This window comes from Gopherus flavomarginatus, chromosome 2 (assembly GCF_025201925.1).
Source record: "Gopherus flavomarginatus isolate rGopFla2 chromosome 2, rGopFla2.mat.asm, whole genome shotgun sequence".
NCBI lineage: Eukaryota > Metazoa > Chordata > Testudines > Testudinidae > Gopherus > Gopherus flavomarginatus.
Genome location: NC_066618.1, coordinates 192432240 through 192453772, shown reverse-complemented (window position 1 = coordinate 192453772; position 21533 = coordinate 192432240). Strand labels below are relative to the sequence as shown.

At 42.9% G+C, this 21533-nt stretch overlaps 2 protein-coding genes across 6 annotated transcripts in view; one reads left to right on the top strand and one right to left on the bottom strand.

The window, feature by feature from the left end:
* The window catches only part of CARMIL1 (capping protein regulator and myosin 1 linker 1), a 280248-nt gene that overhangs the window by 1816 nt on the left and 256899 nt on the right, over nucleotides 1-21533 (bottom strand). For 3 of the 5 annotated variants that reach the window (XM_050941772.1, XM_050941773.1, XM_050941777.1), the window contains 4 exons: nucleotides 16897-16975; nucleotides 13798-14028; nucleotides 10772-10912; nucleotides 3437-3583 (listed from right to left, as the gene is read on the bottom strand). In XM_050941772.1, coding sequence (XP_050797729.1) covers nucleotides 3437-3583; nucleotides 10772-10912; nucleotides 13798-14028; nucleotides 16897-16975 — 598 coding nt within the window. The remainder of the gene's footprint in view (nucleotides 1-3436; nucleotides 3584-10771; nucleotides 10913-13797; nucleotides 14029-16896; nucleotides 16976-21533) is intronic. The other 2 variants (XM_050941775.1, XM_050941776.1) reach the window with 1 other exon arrangement.
* The window catches only part of LOC127045612 (uncharacterized), a 251489-nt gene that overhangs the window by 14640 nt on the left and 215316 nt on the right, over nucleotides 1-21533 (top strand). The window lies entirely within an intron of this gene.

Genomic DNA, 21533 nt, shown 5'->3' with positions numbered 1-21533 from the left:
ACAGTGAAACTGGTTTGTAAAGAACTTTTTTAATGCTAGTGAAGATTTCTGATCTGACCGTTAACTAAAATGGCTGTTCAAATGAATGAGAGTTTTACCATTGACCTTAAGGGAAGTGGAACTGGGGCAATGCTGAGCACTTGAAGAAAATGCCACACTTCACTTTAAAATGACATTTTAAACATTTAGGAGACCCATGGGGATGTCTCCCTTTGTTGCAAGTCATCTCCTCCCACCCTATTAAACAAAACATTTTAGTTAAAATAGCTTCTACTCTGAGCATCATCAAATCTGCACATCTTGCTTATCATGTAGGCGGCTTACATTTGGTGTGAAATGTACCAAAGCGCCATCCTCTCATATAACCAGAACTTTTCCCACACATTATTCATTTAAAGCCTTATCTGAAAAATTCCCCACTTTGCCTGTACCAGTGCAGTTGCATCTGTAGTAGCAGCTAGTGTAGACAAGGCACTGGCGGCTGTTCGAGTCCCCCACTGCCATGTTGTACAGACCTGCTGTGAGCAGATTTGGCCAATGTAGTGCTTAAAATGCCAACAACTGCCTGCCTACACTAGTTTTCCCAGCACTGCTAGTGAGGATGGAGCTGTATAGCCATCAGCAGCAGTGGAGAATTTTTCAGAAAGAAGCCTAGTGTAGACAGGAGGACACATGCAGAAGTGTTGTTCCAACTCCATTCAAAAGCTGTATTCTCTCCAAAGCTTTCCATGAATACCTTCCACATGATCAAACTCACCATAACAACAATTTTTATTCCTATCGTTTGAATGGCACCTAGGGCAAGACCTTTGGAAAGGGAATCTGGGCCAGATTCACCATACTGTCCAAGCTTCATTTGGAACAGGTGTATAGGGGGCAAAGGTGCCTTTTAAGCGATGTTTTGCTTCCCTGTATTTTGGGGTTATCTGGGACTGGTTTACCCCTGGTGTAGCCTCACGTCTGCTCTAAATTGTGACAGTTTTTAAACGGCTACACTGGTTGGCTTCACTGACCAATAACTCCTGCAGTGCACTGTGCTCCTCTCCAGTGGGACTAGGTGGTGCAGAGCTGTCCTGCTAACCCCAGCAGAGGTATTCCTTGAGGTCTGATGCTGCTAGATATACAGCCCCTCTACATTGCCACCAAGGTGCAAAGGGGGAACAGCACAACACAGAAGCTGGCCTCATGTCCTTATTCTCTCTATAAAGTTCCACGCATGCCTGTGGGCTACAGGGTTATATAAAAATGCTAACAAATAATGACATTATTTGCTTCTGTACAAGTTTTATTTAGACCACCAATAGCACATTTCTGGATCTCTAGTGTGAGGGAAATTAAAAAAAAATAAAATAAATTCTCTACCACTAGGGACAACTGCACATATCTCACACAATTCCGCTTACACACAGAGTGCATCTTGCCTGCCCAGCTATTAGTGTGACACTCCAAACGATGCTAGCCAAAATATGGGAATAAAAGTAGGTGGCAATTATGCAGCAATTTTCATCCACAGGGCAAACATCGTCATGCCAGGTTTGCAGATGAGGAAAGTGAGGCAAAAAGAGGCCAAGTGCCTTGCATGTGGTCACACAGTGAGTGGCTGGCAGAGTTGTTATAAAATCCAAGCCTCCAACTCCCAGACACATGATCAATCCACTAGTGCGCAGACTTCAATACCTGAAAAAGTATGTTATAAAGACATGGGTACTATGTCCCTTATTACTGTATTTCTTTTAAGACTCCAAGACTGTCAGACTGCTAACAGTATCTCTTGATTTGCCACATCTTGCAACAACATCCTGCTCTATCATGTAGGAAATGTCATGATAAACTGATATATAACAGTACCTAAGTCCCATTTTCAAAAGCAACTTATAAATAAGACTTATGCTTCTAAGTTTCTTTTGAAAATAGGACTTAGACACTGTTGAAAGTTTTACCCAGACACAGCCTCTCTCCTACTGTTCATTCACACCTCTGCCAAAGGCTGAAACTCAGCTTACCATAGCAGCTATTTTATTCTGTGCCATAACATTATGAGACTAGGAAATTTATCCAGAATGGTGCTGACATATTGCACTGGACATGTAAACCCAGATTCTGCAATCAGATTTATGCAGGCAGATAGATCCAAGGCCCATTACCTGCACCCTTGCAGAGTACCACTGAAGTCAAGTCAGTGTGGATCTGCAGTGACACAGGGATACACTTGCACAGATTCCATTGCACGACTGGGCCTTGGATATTCACTATGATAACTATCTTAAAGCTGGACCTAATACCAAGAATGTGGAGAATGAAAGTTTGATTATGATGGGGACAAAAAAAAATATGACTCACCTAAAGGAGAAGTCTCAAATTCAAGTACATTAAGTTTGATTCCTCCCAAGAGAAAAGATCGATTTTGCATGGTAAGACAGAAAAAAAGTCTATTTTTTTAAAAGAAAATAGCACAAGTAGTGGAAGAAATACGGACAGAGGGTATGAAATGATCATACGAGATGTAGCTAAAAAAGTTTATATGAATGAAATTGTACATTAGTGTCAAAATACCTTCTTAAACCAAGTCATTCTGAATCATTTCTATTAATCAGTTATGAGAGGTAATGAGAAGCACACAACATTTTGAGAACAATACTTACTGTAAGGTATTTTAGAAATAAATGCTTTCAAGCAAGTTATGAAAATAGTTTGTTTCAATATTTTTACAGTAAATTAAAGCTACTCCTCAGTAAAATCTTAAGCACGGAGCAGAGCTTGCTTTTCAGTTTAAGAACCAATACTCCAGTCATTCTAGTAAGGTTCTGTATCCAAATAAAAAGACTATGCTCTCAAAAGGATCAGTGAGTGATGTGCTAAAACTGGCACTAACAACATTCAATCTAAAATGGGCACAGCCATGGCTGGCCTGGGTCAGCTGACTTGGGATTGCAGGGCTCAGGCTGCGGGAGTATAAAATAAGTGTAAACTTTCAGACTTGGGCTACAGCTCAGGCTGAGACCATGCGAGGGGGCAGGGACTCAGATCCTGAGCCTGAATGACCACTCTGCTACTTTTACTCCACAGCCTGAGCCCTACAAGCCTGAATCAGCTGATCAAGGCTTCGATGCTTGGTGCTGCGGGTTTTTTAATCGCAGTGTAGTCCTCTCAGTCAGAGAACTTCAACATGCATTGTTGATAGCTTTCAGTGCTTGTCAGTGTGGAGAGAGAATGCACACACATTTCTAATTTGGATAACATCTGCCTTTAGAGAAAGAGGTTCCAGTGGGAGCACAGAAATGATGGATGTCCCATTAGATTTACTCCTCTCATTTTTTGGTGGCAAACCAAAACACTTATCAGTTTCCCTGCTGTTATTTTCTATATGCATCTTTACTGTTGTTAGTGCCAGTTGTTAACACCGTGCCAGTGAAAAATGAAAATGGAAGGTTCTAACCAGTTGTTGGCTGTGACTTTCTGTGCCCAAGTGCATTCACTTCCTCTTCTGCACTGGTAGAGTACTGCCTTGAAGCTCTTTTCCCTCCACTGGCTGGCTTGTCACAGTCATGATCTGTATCTCTTTTGTTATACTCTCCTGTTTGCTCTAGCAGGGAAAAGGGCTTAATTCACATCCCCCAAACGTGATGTATAAGCCACATATGGAAGGGTAATGGTTCATAAAAAGACAATTTTATCTTATCTACTCCATATATTCAGTAATATGCTCTGTAGTATGTTACTCCAGGGTAGTAGTCTACAGAGTCTGATGCATGTTTAACTTAATTGGCATAGTTATCTGCATTTGTTGATATTACAGAATTCAGCAGCTAATCTATGGAAATGCAATGTAAAAAGAGGTGTATTTTGTGATTACCCAAAATAGTGTAGTTGTAGTCATTAACATAACAGGATTTTATAATCTAAGTAATTTCCACCTGCCTTCTCAATGGATATAATCATGTTTACCAAGCAACAATTTCGGCAGATTTGCAGCGATTTACCAGTTTAAGGAGTCAGTTAAGCATGCTAGTCTGAAAAGAGGCACAGAATAAAGAAACAGGAGTAACTGACATGAACAAGTACCATAGCAATAAATGAAAAAGATAACTGGATAATAAAACCAAACACAAACATAATTTTCTATGTTCCCCAGGGAATTCTAATTTAAATAACTGATAAATGGTCTATTTTGTGTGGGAGATAAACCATGGACTCAAGGACCGGGAAATCCTATTTTTGCAATCACAAATTATTTGTGAACAATGTTCTCAGTCTTCCATAGTTGCAATAAAAACTGTCTACTAGATCACGTCTCTTGTGGAGTCAAGTTCTAAGACAGCAAGGAGTGGAGAAATCATCCCTTCAAGAACAAGAATTTGTGGACTATTTTAAATAACTCTACTGATTGACATACACAAACATACAGTATTTCAAAAACTTGACAACTGCCTTAGATGACTAAACTTTATTTAACAGTTGTAATCCTCTAGGTCTTCAAGAGTAAGTAAATATTGGGGCAACTGTATCTATTTATCTAAAGCAGAACTGGTGAGATTTTAAGAGGCACCACTGTATTTCTCAATTTTAACTTCTCTTTCTCCATATCCAAAGCCCACAGAAGTTAAGGGAAAGAGTCTCATTGACTCCATCAGGACCTATATGCATATTGCAGTACTATCAAAATGGTCAACTCACATTCTGCTGGGTTGAGAGTAGTACCTTACAATTGCCTGCTGATATAGTTAGCCAGGCACTTCTGGAGTTCAGGAGCACTCCAGCCACAATCGCTTCTCTCCACTTCTCTAACATGCCCCTTGTGCTGAGTGCGGTTGGCAAAGGAGCAGGGTATTCAGATTTCACACGAGCTGGGAGCTATCCCACATCTTCTTACACAATGTTATTGCTACATAAATGTGGTAACAAGCTCTGTTACATTTTCTGGCCACTTTCTCATCAATTTGTAAGCTTAAGCCTCTGTTTTATTAGGAAGTAATGCACAGACTATCCTTACTTTCCAGTGTGAGGAAGGGACAATGATAAGCATTTCCAGGTCCCAATCCTTGGGTCCAGCGAAGCTGGTCTCAGTGCAAGACCCATGGAGTATGGGGTTAGGCAGGGCCGGTGCAAGGATGTTTCACGCCCTAGGCAAAACTTCCACCTAGCCCCCTCCCCCGTCCCCGAGCCCCCGCCCTGGGATGCCTCCTCCCCCCCGCAGCAACTCTCCCCCTCTGCCCTGAGGCGCCCCCCCTGCGGCAGCTCCCCACCCCCACCTTCCGCCCTGAGGCACCCCCCCGGCCCCAGCTCACCCCTGCTTTGCCTCCACCCCGAGCATGCCATCGCTGCTTCACTTCTCCTGCCTCCCAGGCTTGTGGCACCAATCAGCTTAGATGTTGCAAGTCTGGGAGGCGGGAGAAGTGAGGCAGCCACGGCATGCTCGGGGACGAGGCGGGGCAGGGGTGAGCTGGGGCAGGGAGTTCTCCTGCGTGCGACCCCCCTTTACTTGCTGCAAGCGGCCCTTCCCGTGCTCCCCTGCCCCAGCTCCCTTTGCCTAAATGCCGGCAGCAACCTGGTCGGCCGAAGATCTGGCCACTGCAGTCGCTGTCGAAGAAAACGCTGCCCCCCAAATCCTAGTGCCCTAGGCAACCGCCTAGGTCACCTAAATGGTTGCACCGGCCCTGGCGGTAGGAAGGAAGATTTCACTATGCTACCTTTGCAATCTCCCAATTCCCAGAGCTGATGGGGGCCGATTTGGCCCTGGAGCCAGTTAGAGCAGCTCCCTAGGGTCCATTACACTGGTCATGGATTGTTGCATGCTCTGGCCATGCTCCCAGCATAACACCAACATAGAAGGAGCACAGAGTAGGGGATGTAAAGTAAGCTATGCAGGCTTTACACAACTCAGGGACTCCCCAGTTGCCCCACTGGGACAGCTTTACGGTTCCTTTGGGCTGCCAGTGTGGCACATAAGGGCTCAAGTGTGAGTCACAATCTGGATAGAGACCCTATATTGGTGATCTGTTTTTCTGAGCAGTGCAATATTGTGTTTAGTCCATGAGTCTCCACAAGCTATGATTTGACACAAGGACATCCAGACAGCCCGGGCTGCACCTCTAGGAGGCACAACACAGAACTTACAGTCCAGGGGGATGGCGGGGAGGGGAAAAGTGATTTTAAGCCACCTTTATGTCCTCCTGATCCTGCGCTGCTTCTGGGGTTGAAACAGCCCCTGGAATATTTCAGACAGCCCTGGGGGCCTAAGCTATGGGCACTGTTCACAATCTCCCTAGTACTGCCATGCCCCACTCTGGCACAACCTCTGTGCCAGGATTCTTAAGAGGGTTCTTGGAAGACAGCCTGGCTGTCTTCTGCAGTGCCTGTATCAGGCTCAGGTGATTTGGATATGGATAGAGACCTCTTCAATGTTTTTAATGAAGTAAACACTAATGGGAAATGTGTGATCATAGGAGACTTTAACTTCCCAGATATAGACTGGAGGATAAGTGCTAGCAAGAATAGTAGGGCTCAGATTTTTCTGGATGTGATAGCAGATGGATTTCTTCACCAAGTAGTTGAAGAACCAACAAGAGGGGATGCCATTTTTGATTTGGTTTTGGTGAGTAGTGAGGACCTCATAGAAGAAATGGTTGTAGGGGACAACCTTGGTTCGAGTGATCATGAGCTAATTCAGTTCAAACTAGATGGAAGAATAAACAAAAATAGATCTGGGACTAGGGTTTTTGACTTCAAAAGGGCTAACTTTAAAGAATTAAGGAAATTAGTTAGGGAAGTGGATTGGACTGAAGAACTTGTGGATCTAAATGTGGAGGAGGTCTGGAATTACTTTAAGTCGCAGCTGCAGAAACTATCAGAAGCCTGCATCCCAAGAAAGGGGAAAAAAACCATAGACAGGAGTTGTAGACCAAGCTGGATGAGCAAGCATCTCAGAGAGGTGATTAAGAAAAAGCAGAAAGCCTACAAGGAGTGGAAGAAGGGTGGGATTAGCAAGGAAAGCTATCTTAGTGAGGTCAGAACATGTAGGGATAAAGTGAGAAAGACTAAAAGCCATGTAGAGTTGGACCTTGCAAAGGGAATTAAAACCAATAGTAAAAGGTTCTATAGCCATATAAATAAGAAGAAAACAAAGAAAGAAGAAGTGGGACCGCTAAACACTGAGGATGGAATGGAGGTTAAGGATAACCTAGGCATGGCCCAATATCTAAATAAGTACTTTGCCTCAGCCTTTAATAAGACTAATGAGGAGCTTAGGGATAATGGAAGGATGACAAACGGGAATGAGGATATAGAGGTGGATATTACCACATCTGAGGTAGAAGCCAAACTTGAACAGCTTAATGGGACAAAAACGGAGGGCCCGGATAATCTTCATCCAAGAATATTAAAGGAACTGGCGCATGAAATTGCAAGCCCGTTAGCAAGAATTTTTAATGAATCGATAAACTCAAGGGTTGTACTATACGACTGGAGAATTGCTAACATAGTTCCTATCTTTAAGAAAGGGAAAAAAAGTGATCTGAGTAACTATAGGCCTGTTAGTTTGACATCTGTAGTATGTAAGGTCTTGGAAAAAATTTTGAAGGAGAAAGTAGTTAAGGACATTGAGGTCAATGGTAATTGGGACAAGTTACAACATGGTTTTACTAAACGTAGATCGTGCCAAACCAACCTGATCTCCTTCTTTGAGAAGGTGACAGATTATTTAGACAAAGGAAATGCAGTAGACCTAATTTACCTCGATTTCAGTAAGGCATTTGATACGGTTCCACATGGGGAACTATTAGTTAAATTGGAAAAGATGGGGATCAATATGAAAATTGAAAAGTGGATAAGGAACTGGTTAAAGGGAAGACTTCAACGGTCGTACTGAAGGGTGAACTGTCAGGCTGGAAGGAGGTTACTAGTGGAGTTCCTCAAGGATCAGTTTTGGGACCAATCTTATTTAACCTTTTTATTACTGACCTTGGCACAAAAAGCGGGAATGTGCTAATAAAGTTTGCGGATGACACAAAGCTGGGGGGTATTGCTAACACAGAGAAGGACCGGGATATCATACAGGAAGATCTGGATGACCTTGTAAACTGGAGTCATAGTAATAGGATGAAATTTAATAGTGAAAAGTGCAAGGCCATGCACTTAGGGATTAATAATAAGAATTTTAGATATACATTAGGGACACATCAGTTGGAAGCAACAGAGGAGGAGAAGGACTTTGGAGTATTGGTTGATCACAGGATGACTATGAGCCGCCAATGTGATATGGTCATTAAAAAAGCTAATGCAGTTTTAGGATGCATCAGGCGAGGTATTTCCAGCAAAGATAAGGAGGTGTTAGTACCGTTATATAAGGCACTGGTGAGACCTCATCTGGAATACCGTGTGCAGTTCTGGTCTCCCATGTTTAAGAAGGATGAATTCAAACTGGAACAGGTTCAGAGACGGGCTACTAGGATGATCCGAGGAATGGAAAACCTGCCTTAAGAAAGGAGACTCAAAGAGCTTGCCTTGTTTAGCCTAGCCAAAAGAAGGCTGAGGGGGGATATGCTTGCTCTTTATAAATATATCAGAGGGATTAATATTAGGGAGGGAGAGGAATTATTTAAGCTTAGTACCAATGTAGACACAAGAACAAATGGGTATAAACTGGACACTAGGAAGTTTAGACTTGAAATTAGACAAAGGTTTCTAACCATTAGAGGAGTAAAGTTCTGGAACAGCCTTCCAAGGGGAGTAGTGGGGGCAAAAGACATATCTGGCTTTAAGACTAAGCTTGATAAGTTTATGGAAGGGATGGTATGATGGGATAGCTTAATTTTGGCAATTGATCTTTGATTATCAGCAGATAAGTATGCCCAGTGGTCTGTGATGGGATGGGATCTGAGTTACTGCAGATAATTCTTTTCTGAGTGCTGGCTGGTGAGTCTTGCCCACATGCTCAGGGTTTAGCTGATCGCCATATTTGGGGTCGGGAAGGAATTTTCCTCCAGGGCAGATTGGCAGAAGCCCTGGAGTTTTTTCGCCTTCCTCTGCAGCATGGGGCATGGGTCACTTGCTGGTGGATTCTCTGCAGCTTGAGGTCTTCAAACCACAATTTGAAGACTTCAATAACTCGGACATAGGTTAGGGGTTTGTTATAGAAGTGGATGGGTAGGGTTCTGTGGCCTGCTTTGTGCAGGAGGTCAGACTAGATGATCATATTAGTCCCTTCTGACCCTAAAGTCTATGAGTCTATGAACTCTTGATCCCTGTTACACTGCTCTGGCCCTTTTATCTGATTTACAGGTCTGACTTCTGCACTGTTTCAAAGACCCTGGTTTGTATTAGCTGGTGATCTCCACAATAATGAGAGTTACATGGAATTTACTGTGCTGAGCTGGATTTCTATGGATATGTCTACACTGAGATGTAAGCCTGTGCTTGAGTGCAGCTCAAATTCAACAGCCCTTGCATCTACACTGCAACTGGACTAACTCAGATCTCAGACCCAGGGTCCCAGTAACCTGCGGGGCTGAAGAGTCCAAGCTCAAATTAAGCCAGGACTGAGGGTCTGAGCCCTATCACTTTGCAGTGTATACACAGCCCCTCTTGTTTAGAGTCCTGTAAGTCAGCCAGAAGTATGACACAATTCCCTGGGAAAACTTCCTTAGTCCTGTCTCAACAATATGCAATCTACTCTGCTGAAAATGGCAGCCAATCCCCTTTTGCAAACAGCAGCAGCTCAGGTCAATGTTAACCCATTCTCTTCTGATCACCGATTTGCAAGCACACTATCAGAGAGCTGTCTGGGCTTCGAATAGAGAGCAAACTGACCAAGCCTTTTGCAAAGTGAACGTGCAGGACTGGCTGTAAAGTTTTCCCACAGTACGCCATGGTCCATGGCCTAGAACAGCCACATTTCAGGGGTGTGTGTGTGGGGTATGGTTACTTTGACTCAGATCCGCGCACTGCAGTGTGGACACCAAAGCCCTAAGTTCGAGCACAGGTTAGAAAAGACTTAATACAGGGTTAAAATATAACGTACTCAAGCCCAGGGTTCTCTAACACGGATCAGTTCTCTAACACAGTCTCGAACACTGACCCTGGGATTACATTGCAGTGCAGACATACTCTGTAACTTCCTTGTCTCCCTACTCCCAGTTCCTCTAAGATGAAGCCAATTCAGTGTGACACACGCAGCACAGCATAGCAGCAACAGCTAGAATCCAAAAAGTGAGGCAAAGAGAAGAAAGTGGTTTACGGAATCCCCTAGAAACTCTAAATGTTCAGAGTTCTTGCTCAAGCACCCTGACATACTGAGCATGTGTTTGACATGAACTCAACAGAGTGCAATGATCCCAGCGGGGAGGCAGAGCCACCAAGCAGACTAGAAAAAGAAATTTAACCACTTCAACCAGCTCACCAAGGTAGTCACATTTACCTATTTGTGAGCAATACACATCCCCAGCCTGATTTTAACTGACTAAGATATAATGTAGATGACACAACTGTCACTTACTTCATGTTTCTATTGTTGTGGTTTCACTGTAAAATGGCTACATTATATTATATTAATATTGAAATTGGATTTATTTCTCCTCTTTTGATCAAACTGTGTGAAATAGGACAGGAGGAAAAATACTGACCCACGAGTTACCAGACACCATTTTCCTGTTTCCTATCCCAAAGTACAAAGCAAAGAAACCAGGAAATCATGTTTAGTTTATTTTGAAGAGGTACTCATTAACCGAGTCAGGCCACGCAAAGGATATTGGGACAGTGACGATATCAACAATCTTACCTTCTTGAGAAAATGATCTGATAGCGGGCTGGGGGCTGCTTTGACCATCTTTTTCTTTCTCAGAAGGAACTTTCTTTAGCACAGGTGGAAGCAGAGCAACTTTAGGGGAACAAGGGCCTGATGGAGACTCTGGGATGTCCTCTGTGGAAATACCACACACACAAGCAGATGCATTATATTTCTTACTAGACAGCTTTCAAGAACACCATTCACCTAGCAGACAATTTTAATGAACTATTTAAAAAAAACAATACACAACTAACAACATGCAGGATGTATTCAGTGTTTTAGCTATGCTAGAATTTGGGGCAAACAGGAAGTCTTAGACTCATAGATTCTAAGGCCAGAAGGGACCATCTTACAAGGTTAAGAGAGAATCCTTGATGGTACTCAACCCTTCTGGAAGAATTTTACTAGCAAGCAAGTTTAATCAAGATGTATAAATTAGTGAAAACATCCACTAATATACAGTAGTTAATTGCTACAGCTGTTGATTATCTTGTAGACCTGAATTTCAGCTCCTAATGTGTTGATTTATTATTGAAGCACAAATAAAATCTGAAAAGACCAACCTAATTTTATTGTAGGGATAGAAGAGAATGATGCAATTAATAAAGAAAAGTTAAAGAATATTATTCAGCAATTTCTTTAAAAATTGTTTTGTCACACAGATATTTTTAATCATCCTGACAATGTGACAAACTAATCAAGTTTAAATTATAAAAATAAAAGCAAACTGAACTTTCATAACTCTATGGCTTTGAAGGGAATTCTATAGCTTCTTCAATACATCTCTTTTTCTAAAAAAAAAAAAAAAAAAATTTCTCTTTTGAACTTTGAAGAAATCTCCAGATATTTTTAATTTTTTTAAACAATTGGATAACTGACAGACACTCTCTCAGTGGTCTGATGTGCATTATACATGCCATATAAATACGACAGTGATGCTTTGTATGTAGACTCCGTACAGATACAATGTCTCTGTCATGAACTAGGTTGCCTGCAAAGCGGGTACCTTTCATTTGCATGGCAGTGAAGTACTATATAATGGCACTGTTTAGAGTCAGTATGCTTATGAAAAACACCTAATGAAGGAAATGGTGCACTGGTGGAGGTCGGAGAAGTAAGTTCTTAGGAAACATTGACTGATAGATATTATGTGTATGTTTAGAGCATGAGTTCACTGAAACAAGTATTGGAAAAGAATGGGGGTTTGTCTTACAATGAGTGGCCATCACAAAGGAAACTGCAATTTTGGTCTAGACTATGGAATGAGATAATCCTCCAAAGGCTACTTAACATTTGAACTGACAAAGCTCGTGGGCTGTAGGTATCCCAGGGCCTTCTCTACACTAACATTTCTAGGCAAAAATTGACCCAGCCTCACCAGTGGCAGCAATGGTCGAGCACAAGTGTAAACAGGGATCTGGTTATTGCATTACCACAACGGGGTGGTAAAAGTGCCAGGAATTGCTGGAGCCTGCTGTATATTAACTCTCACATTTCTGCTACCACTAGAAGATCTGAAACAGCAGTAGCAATGATGGGGAATATCTGCCTCCCCTTCAGGGCACAGCCTGGGACATGCATCTTTTGTAGGAAACATGAGCTGGGAGGAACAGACAGCTTTGGAGCTGCAGGCAGGTTCAGACCTTCCTCCTTTGCAGGCTTTTCAGATATCTTAAACTCTACTTTAAACATAAGTAGAAGGCTAAACAAGTGATGCCTTCCTGTTGTACACATCTAGTGGTATTTACTTGAAGGCATATCTTATGTTATGTCTGACAATAAAATAACCAATACAAATATATTAAGACAACCTAAAGGCTGGATGGTGATATGGTATCTGTGAGAGAGAGAGAGAGAGAGAGAGAGAGAGAAAGTAAGTTCTAACCACTGGTGAGGCAGGGACAGGACTATGCAGGTAATGGACAGAGTACACAATCAAGTGCAAGGAAGAGGCTGCAATTTCTCTCTGAAAATGGTTCTTCTCTAGGGCCAGCAGGTACCAATGTGAGCATGGGAAGAGCCTAAAGATTCAAAAGGCACTAGGGGTGGTTACAAACATTCAAAAGGCACTAGGGGTGGTTAGATTCAAAAGGCACTAGGGGTGGTTACAAACATGCTTTTTAGCCATTAGTAAAAAGAGTGTTTGTCATATTTGCTAGGCGAGTCAGAGTTTCCACAGTTTAATTCTTTTCACTCTCAATGTCCATAACTTTTTGGGCAATTGCATGCTAGTGGATTGGCAGGTAAATGTGTAGGAGACTTGCTGAATCATTAAACTTTATCTCCATTTATAGTCTCAAGATAATACCTGAAAAGGAGGTTAGTAGAGAGCAGACGTTAGCAGTGGCTCAAGGAGCAACTCTTCATGATTATAAAAGACCAAACCAATGGATTTGGAGTGAAAATAATAATTCCTCCAGTCAATACAGGACAAGAAAGGAAAAAGAGATGGGGCATACGGCTTCGTAACAGTTAGGAAAACAATCCAAAGACAAAAATGAAGAATCTAAGTACAGAAGAGGTTTATGTATATTATATGGTGTGATGGCTAATTGCTGAAAGGGCTGAGAAAAGCCTACAAAAGATCAAATAATTAAACATTTTGGTATTTAGAATCAGGGGTTTTGAGTTTAGCGAAAATACAAAGGTAATTGGTTTAGTCAGCACCTAACACAATGGGGCTTCCATCCCCAAGTAGGGTCTCTAGATATTTTTATAATAAAATAATATCTAGCATAAAATAGCTCTGTGACTTTCTGTAATCTGTCATTATTTCTATTATTTCTTCTCAGAACTTACCACTACAAATCACAGTTCTGGTCATTAAAAAAAAAAAATTAGGATGGTGATGGTGGTGGTGGGGAGAGCAATTCAAGAGCAAATGACAGAAAAATCTCTCTCTTTGTGTCCAATTTCTCTCTAGGATTTAGTTATTAGCATTTCCTTTATATTTCATACATAAACCCTGTTCACACATTTTCTTCCAATGGGACCAACCAGCCAGAACAGCTCCTCACCATTGCGAGAGGCAGAGCGTGGCTTCTGTGGAACTGTGGGACGTCCTGTTGGGCTGGGCTTCGACTGTACTGGGGGTTTTGGACTTGTGGGCGTATTGGAAGAACATCTAGCCCTTGCACCAGCTTCAGCCTTTGGTTCAGTTTTTGGATTTTTTTCCAAGGACGCCATAACAGAGTCACCTTTAGTCGAGGCAAAACGATTCTCTGGGAGGGTCTGGTGGAGTTTAGGCACTAAAATAATAATAGTAACAACAATAACAACAACAACAAATAAAGGAGAAAGCACGCTGTGGAGGTACGCCCACAGGGCAAAGCCCACCATTGGTAGAAATGCACACACAGTAGAAAGGCAGTGATGGGAGAACTCTCAAGATCTAGAGTTCAGTAGTGGTTCAATGAGCAGCCAACAATGTGTTTGTCAGGCTGTACAACTCATTCATGAACAGGCCTGGCTGTCACCACCCTCTTGGGGTACTGAGGAGGTGGCTAGCTCGCCCCACTGTTCCTCCATTGTTGGCAGGAGCTGGTAATATGGGTTGCTGCTTCCCAGCTCCAATTTCATGGGATAGTTTCTCACACTTTCTAATCCAAAGGTTTTCTTCTTCCAGTCCTTCCCTTTGGTATCCCCCATTCCTCTCTGGCAGCTATCAAATCTTCCCCTTTCCCCAGGTATCTTGCCCACTCCTGTGGTCCCTTTCTTTTGCTCCCTTGGATGTCTCTGTCTCTTTCCCCTTTCTCTCTTGCTCTAAGGGTGGAATAAAGCCATGGGCCAGTGGGGGGTGGGTGGGGACTGAGGCTACCATCTCTTTCTGTGACTCTTTCTTGCACTGACATGCAGAGATGGGATTTCAGCAGGGGATCATTGCACAACAGAAGAGGAGCAGCAGAACAGGAAGTCTCTGGCTGTCCAGCATCATTGAGAACAGTGCTTCTAGGGGCCAAAGCTGAAAATCACAGCCAGGTGTTTTTTTCTGCCAAAGACTAACAGTGGAATCCAGGACACAGAAAAGAAATCCTGAACTGATGGTGAGTATATGTGCATGTTTTTGTTTTTTTGTTTTTAGCCCTTTCAGATCAGATTTGAAATCTATTAGCAATGGCAACCCTATTTATACAACTCTTTAATTTATTTAGTAACTCTGCACATAGAATACACTGTTACACATTTATTAGCAAGCTTACCAGTACATTATTTATACCAAGCAAAGACTGAATGCATTTGCTCACAAATCTCACTTGCTTCTCAGGACTTAAATCAAATACAGCTAGAGCCAGCTGTACAAGCTGGTATAAAGCTTGCTGGACACTAGTTTGCAAATAAACAAATTGCCTGCCCTAATCTCCTTCCTTCCTGCAAACCGTGGGAGGACTCCAGGAGGCTTATATGCACATGGTTGTGCAATCAGTCTTTGGATTTTAATGCGTATTGGGTGACAGCATTCTTCACTTTTAGTGATTTACAATTTGTGTGCTAGGGTTGCACATAATTCTTGTTTCACCTAAATTTAGGCTGCCTTGGCTTTCTGACAAGGCAAAACATGTGCCCACAGATGCTGACTTGGCCCAGCTAACTGCTATTCCAGGTCAGAAAACCTACTTGTTACAGTAGTGCTGAGCACAGGAATTCTAAGTGCAGTGTGTGGGGAGAAAGAATGTTGATATAGTCAGTTGCAGGCCAATCTCCCAAAATGTTTTTCCAGCTTACGTAGTTGTTTTTCAGCTCTGTTGGATTTGAGTTGTGGGCTAACCAAAAGGACTGCGGTGCATGCGTGTGCAATAAATCTTTGCACTGTAAGCAAAACAGCAGAAGGCTTTCCACACTTTTATCCCCACACTTGTATGCATGTGTGTGAGAAAGGGAGAGACTGGCTAACACTCAGACAGCAGTTTCTTACATGAACTAAGAGAGGAAAATATTCTGTCTCTGAATCATACAGGGTCTTCTGTTTTCTCAGTAACATCCAACAATTTCCCTTTAACTCCATTACTTGCCTTTCTAACCTCAGGCCTGTTAATATTATTAGAACACAGTAAGTTGATATAAATTAAGCAAAACAATGACAAACTATAACTGCAACAAGAGCAGCCGGAGGGAGTTCCTTACAGTGGTGAAAGGAGAACTGACCGAGGCAGGAGGGGCTGCTGTGTACACACTGCACTGGGGTTGGGGCGGGGGAAATGTGTCATTTACAGGAGTGAGCAGCAAGGAAAAATGGAGATTAACCACTCATTAGCTCTTAGTGTGCCCACTTTCCATGGTCCTCTAACCTCAGATCTGTCTATCTTACTGGAACACAGATAGCAAAAAAGGTTCCTCCTCCAAAAGATATTAGACTGTGATGCCAGGATGATTTAAAAGCATTGTTTCATGGGGCTCTCTCATACAATCTCTCTCTACACTAGCTTCTAAACCACATTTAGGAATGGTTTGGAAACCATAAACTGGTTTCTGACATGACTGGTCAGCCAATGTTTTTTTGAACATGGTTTGTGAATTCTTTTCACACACTTTGGCAATACTATATTTTATACACTGAAATTCCCAGAATCATTGTCCAATAATTAGAACTGTATTCTTTAGCATAAGCAGAGACTTCTTCAATATTGGTTTCAGTTCAGTTCCTAGCAGAGTCTTCACATCACCTAAAACACTATCAAAACTGGCACCAGCTGGCACCCATTTTAACAGTCTCAGCAGAAAGTCTAAGAACTGTACAGGTGTGGAGACTGAATTATCCTCCTCTACCATGGTGGCCAGGCATGTTTCAGGCATGGTGGCAGAGCAGCGTGGGGAACCGAACTGCTGCTGCCTGTGATGGTTCTGCTCAGTGGATTAAGCACTTTGCTTGTGTGACTATAAATCCAGCACTTTCTTGTGAGCACTATAAATCAATGGTTCTCAACCACAGGTACATAGCAGTCTTCCAGGGGGTACGTCAACTCAGTTAGATCAGGGTTTCTCAACCTGGGGTCCATGAGTTGCTTATAAAATAGTAGGCACACAACATGCAGCTGGAAGCGTGATTTCAGGCTGAGAGTGTTCAATTTATTGGCATTACAGGAAATGCTGTATGCAAGGAAACTCAAAAACAACTGTACCTGCACCACTGCCATCCAGCCGTTCAGAGCTCACTGTGGTATCATGAGAATCCCTGGGAGCTACTTCATTCCCGAGTCTCTAAAAAAGAGTAAGAGAATCTCTCAAAATTATTATCAATAAATCACAAAATTCAGAGGTTCATTACAAAGAAGCTTATATCCAAAAGTTAAAAATTGCAGAAAGAAGCTCTAGTAATTATGCCTGGATGTGTTTTTATGTTTCTGGTTGCAGTTTTGGAAATCTCCTATGTGGGAAGGAGACCACAGTGATTTTGGTTACCAGTAAGGCCATAGCGCTGGCTGAGTCATAACAACATGCTCATCAAGTGACAAACCTGCCAAGGAATAATGAGAGTTGGAATTGGACAGTCCAGTTAGAAACTGTTCTTTTCCATTCAAGATGACCAAATGTATTATTGGCATTAAGTGAAATAAAACACTGGATAAAATTAAAGAGTTTATCTGCTCTAGGCAGAAACAGAGACACCTTTCTAAAGATCTAAATTTTGAAGCAAAGATTGCTGAACTGGTCTTAGTTTAGTTAATATGAAAACCTATGCGTATGTGGGGAAATGTCTTGGAAATCTGAGCTGAATCCAAGAAGTGCCAGTTCCTTCAACATTTACAGACTGAGGTTTTTTAAAAGTCAGACTTCATAAGAGCTGCTGAGTGCTCAAAACCTTTGAAATATCAGATCACTTATTTAGGTGCCAAAATATGGATCCTGAACCTAACTTCATGCACACATTATTAAAAATCTTAACCATGATATCTTTGCCTCAAGGGGAAAAAAGCTATAAAAGAGACAAATCTGTAAATTATTTGACCCACATTATTGTCTAGAGGCCAAGTGCACCAGGAATATGTATATATCTCTTTTTGAGAGGATCCTGTTTATACAGAGGTACAAGAATCAGTCTCTGGGATTATACTGTTCCTTTCAATACCCTGCTCACTCATATGAATAGAGCAAAGAGACCACAAGAACCATACAGAGCACACAAGTTACCTGCAAACCAGCACCAAACAGGAAGGCTGGTATGCAGAAGACTAGGCGTAAAGTGTGAATCTTAAATTAAAAAATAAAATACATTTTGCAGGTAGCTCTGATCTTGGTTTAAATTTGCCATTTGAAGACAGATCTCTAACTCTGAAAAGCAAACAAATGCTTTGCATAGTTATTACTATTTTCAGCATCATAAAACTGCCACATTCATGACATCCTGTTGTCATCAGGACACCAATGTGGTATGACTGGCACTGTGAGATTACCCTCTGTCTTTACAGTAGCGCCCAGAGTCCCAGCCAGACACTGTACAAGCACATACTGAAGACAAACACTGTCCCAAATAACTCACAATCTAAATGAAGACCTGATGCATCACCTAGGGCAGGTCCAGACTAGAGCTTTAAATCGATTTTAAGAGCTCTAAATCGATTTAAAGCTGTAACCGTCCACACTACAGAGTGCATAAAATCGATTTTAAGGGTCCCTAAAATCGATTTTGGAACTCCATCTAAACGAGAGGAGTAACCCCAAAATCGATTTCTTAAAATCGATTTTATGATAGTGTGGACGGACATCGAAGTTAATGGCCTCCGGGACGTATCCCACAGTGCTCTAGTGGCCGCTCTACACAGGTAAAGATACTCTTCTGCTGGCCAGGTAAACAGGAAAAGCCCCGGGAACTTTGAAATTCCATTTCCTGCTTGCACAGCGTGGTTTGCTCTCGCGTTCCCCGGACCACCCAGCAAACCGCAGGGAAGGAGACCTGCTTGTTCGGGGAACGCGAGAGCAAACCGGGAAAGGAGACCAGCTTCGCCGCGGTTTGCTCTCGCGTTCCCCGAACCACCCAGCAAACCGCAGGGAAGGAGACCTGCTTGTTCGGGGAACGCAGAGCAAACCGGGGAAGGAGACCAGCTTCGCCGCGGTTTGCTCTCGCGTTCCCCGGACCACCCAGCAAACCGCAGGGAAGGAGACCTGCTTGTTCGGGGAACGCGAGAGCAAACCGGGGAAGGAGACCAGCTTCGCAGCGGTTTGCTCTCGCGTTCCCCGAACCCCCCTGCAAACAGCAGGGAAAGAGACCTGCTTGCTCGGGGTTCGGGGAACGCGAGAGCAAACCGGGGAAGGAGACCAGCTTCGCCGCGGTTTGCTCTCGCGTTCCCCGAACCCCCCTGCAAACCGCAGGGAAGGAGACCTGCTTGCTCGGGGTTCGGGGAACGCGAGAGCAAACCGGGGAAGGAGACCAGCTTCGCCGCGGTTTGCTCTCGCGTTCCCCGAACCCCCCAGCAAACCGCAGGGAAGGAGACCTGCTTGCTCGGGGTTCGGGGAACGCAGAGCAAACCGGGGAAGGAGACCAGCTTCGCCGCGGTTTGCTCTCGCGTTCCCCGGACCCCCCTGCAAACAGCAGGGAAAGAGACCTGCTTGCTCGGGGTTCGGGGAACGCGAGAGCAAACCGGGAAAGGAGACCAGCTTCGCCGCGGTTTGCTCTCGCGTTCCCCGAACCCCCCTGCAAACCGCAGGGAAGGAGACCTGCTTGCTCGGGGTTCGGGGAACGCGAGAGCAAAGCAGGGAAGGAGACCAGCTTCGCCGCGGTTTGTTCTCGCGTTCCCCGGACCACCCAGCAAACCGCAGGGAAGGAGACCTGCTTGCTCGGGGAACGCGAGAGCAAACCGGGAAAGGAGACCATCTTTGCCGCGGTTTGCTCTCGCGTTCCCCGAACCACCCAGCGCGAACTGACTGTGTGCCGTTTACAGGAAGGGGGGGGGGTGAAGCTGTACCCAGAACCACCCAGGACGGGGACTTTGATCCCATCATGCACTGGGCTAGTAACCCATAATTCCAAAGGGCAGGGACCCGTGCAGGAACTGTGGGATAGGTACCCAGAGTGCAACGCTCAAGCAAAAGATGGACGCCAGGGAAAATGGACGCTCAACATCGATGTAAGTACCTCTAGTGTGGATGCACAAAATCGATTTTATAAAACCTGCTTTATAAAATCGATTTTAAGCACATCGATTTTAGGCTGTAGTCTGGACGTGGGCCTAGATAGAAGAGACATCAGATGAAAATGGAGGAAGGAAGACAAGGGTAACAGTGATAAGAACAGATAGGGAGGCTTATACTAGCTATACAAAAATTAATGGGTTTAAAGTAAAAACAAACCAAAACACAGTATTTTAGGTATAAATAAATAAACAAAAACTATTCATATCAGTTATCTCTGAAGGCCACCGTGTCTAGCCATTGTCAGGTGCAACTTACCATTGGTATCATGGTAGATTTGGCTGCTTAGGAGAGCTATAAAGGACAGTACAATGGGCTTCATGGATTAACTGGTGCTTCCATTTTGCTGATGCTCTAACGGCTCCCAAAACATTTTAATGAGGAAGTGTCTCTCATATATTGTATACAAAGGACTGGAATTATTCAACATTAACTCCACTTATTTAAGAACTGGCATGGTCATTGCATTTACCCACATTTCCACAGAGGGCATGCCAACACACGTTTAGAGGGCATGCCAACACACATTGGTTTAGAAATTAATCTAGTTAAAGCAGCACAATCCCTTAGTGAGGATACGATATATCAGTACAAACAATACTGTGAATGCCCAGTACTGCATTCACAATAGGGAGTTTTATGTTGCAACTATATCAGTATAAATTCACTCCCTGGCCGAAATAGTTAAAATCAGTTCAAAAATTGTGCGCAGAGCAGGCCTAACCATGGACTGGTTCCAAGTGCACAAGTCCCATATAAGCTAAACAGTCATTTAAAAAAAAGCGAAAGCCAGCCCGCTGATGCAGAAATCTTGTGCTTTGTAGCACTGTATAAGAGATCCAGGTTCATTTTCCACTCGTAGTTCTCTTGATCCATGGTCTATTTTGACTAAATTCTCCCTCAAGCCACATTCTTCTTCTGTCAGTGTGCCCTGAGGGTCGCTCTCTCTCTCTCTCTCTCTCTATTTTTTTTAAAGGAAAAAAACCTTACCGCATTTGTGAAGAAAATTAATTTTCTTAATGTAGGCAGTCACTGTGTTCAAGAATATAATTTGCTTTTTCACCATGGATTGCGAATTTTCATTCATACTTACAAAAATATTCATTTTCCTTTGCAAGTATTGATGAAGTAAAAAAAAATTGTGCATAGCTGTGTTAAATGTATTATTAGATTTTGTTTTATCCTTTAGATTGATGTTTTGAGTTCACAAAGAAATCTTGAAATAATACATAGATTCATTAAACTAACTGAAACAACTGCAAATATTTCCAAGTGGTCATTTTAATGTGTTGGTGGTCTCATTGTTTATCACCGTTTCTATGCTAACAGCACCACTTGACAGGTCCACATTAGAGCTCATATTAAAGTAGACATAATAATCTTTCAAATGATGTATCAGGTGCATGTGTGTAGAGAGGGTACATTAAGTTGACCAAATCAACAGTGTCTGTCTGGCGCTTGCTAGGAGGGGCTGACAAATATATGAAGTATCATTTGAACCAGAGCTATGTTAGTCTCGCTGCAATCTAGGTCTGTCCATGACTAATTGCATGAATATGTCATATGTAAAATATCTATTGCACTACACACAAATATTTATTTGGCTCCATAAAAAAGGAGGGCAAGACAG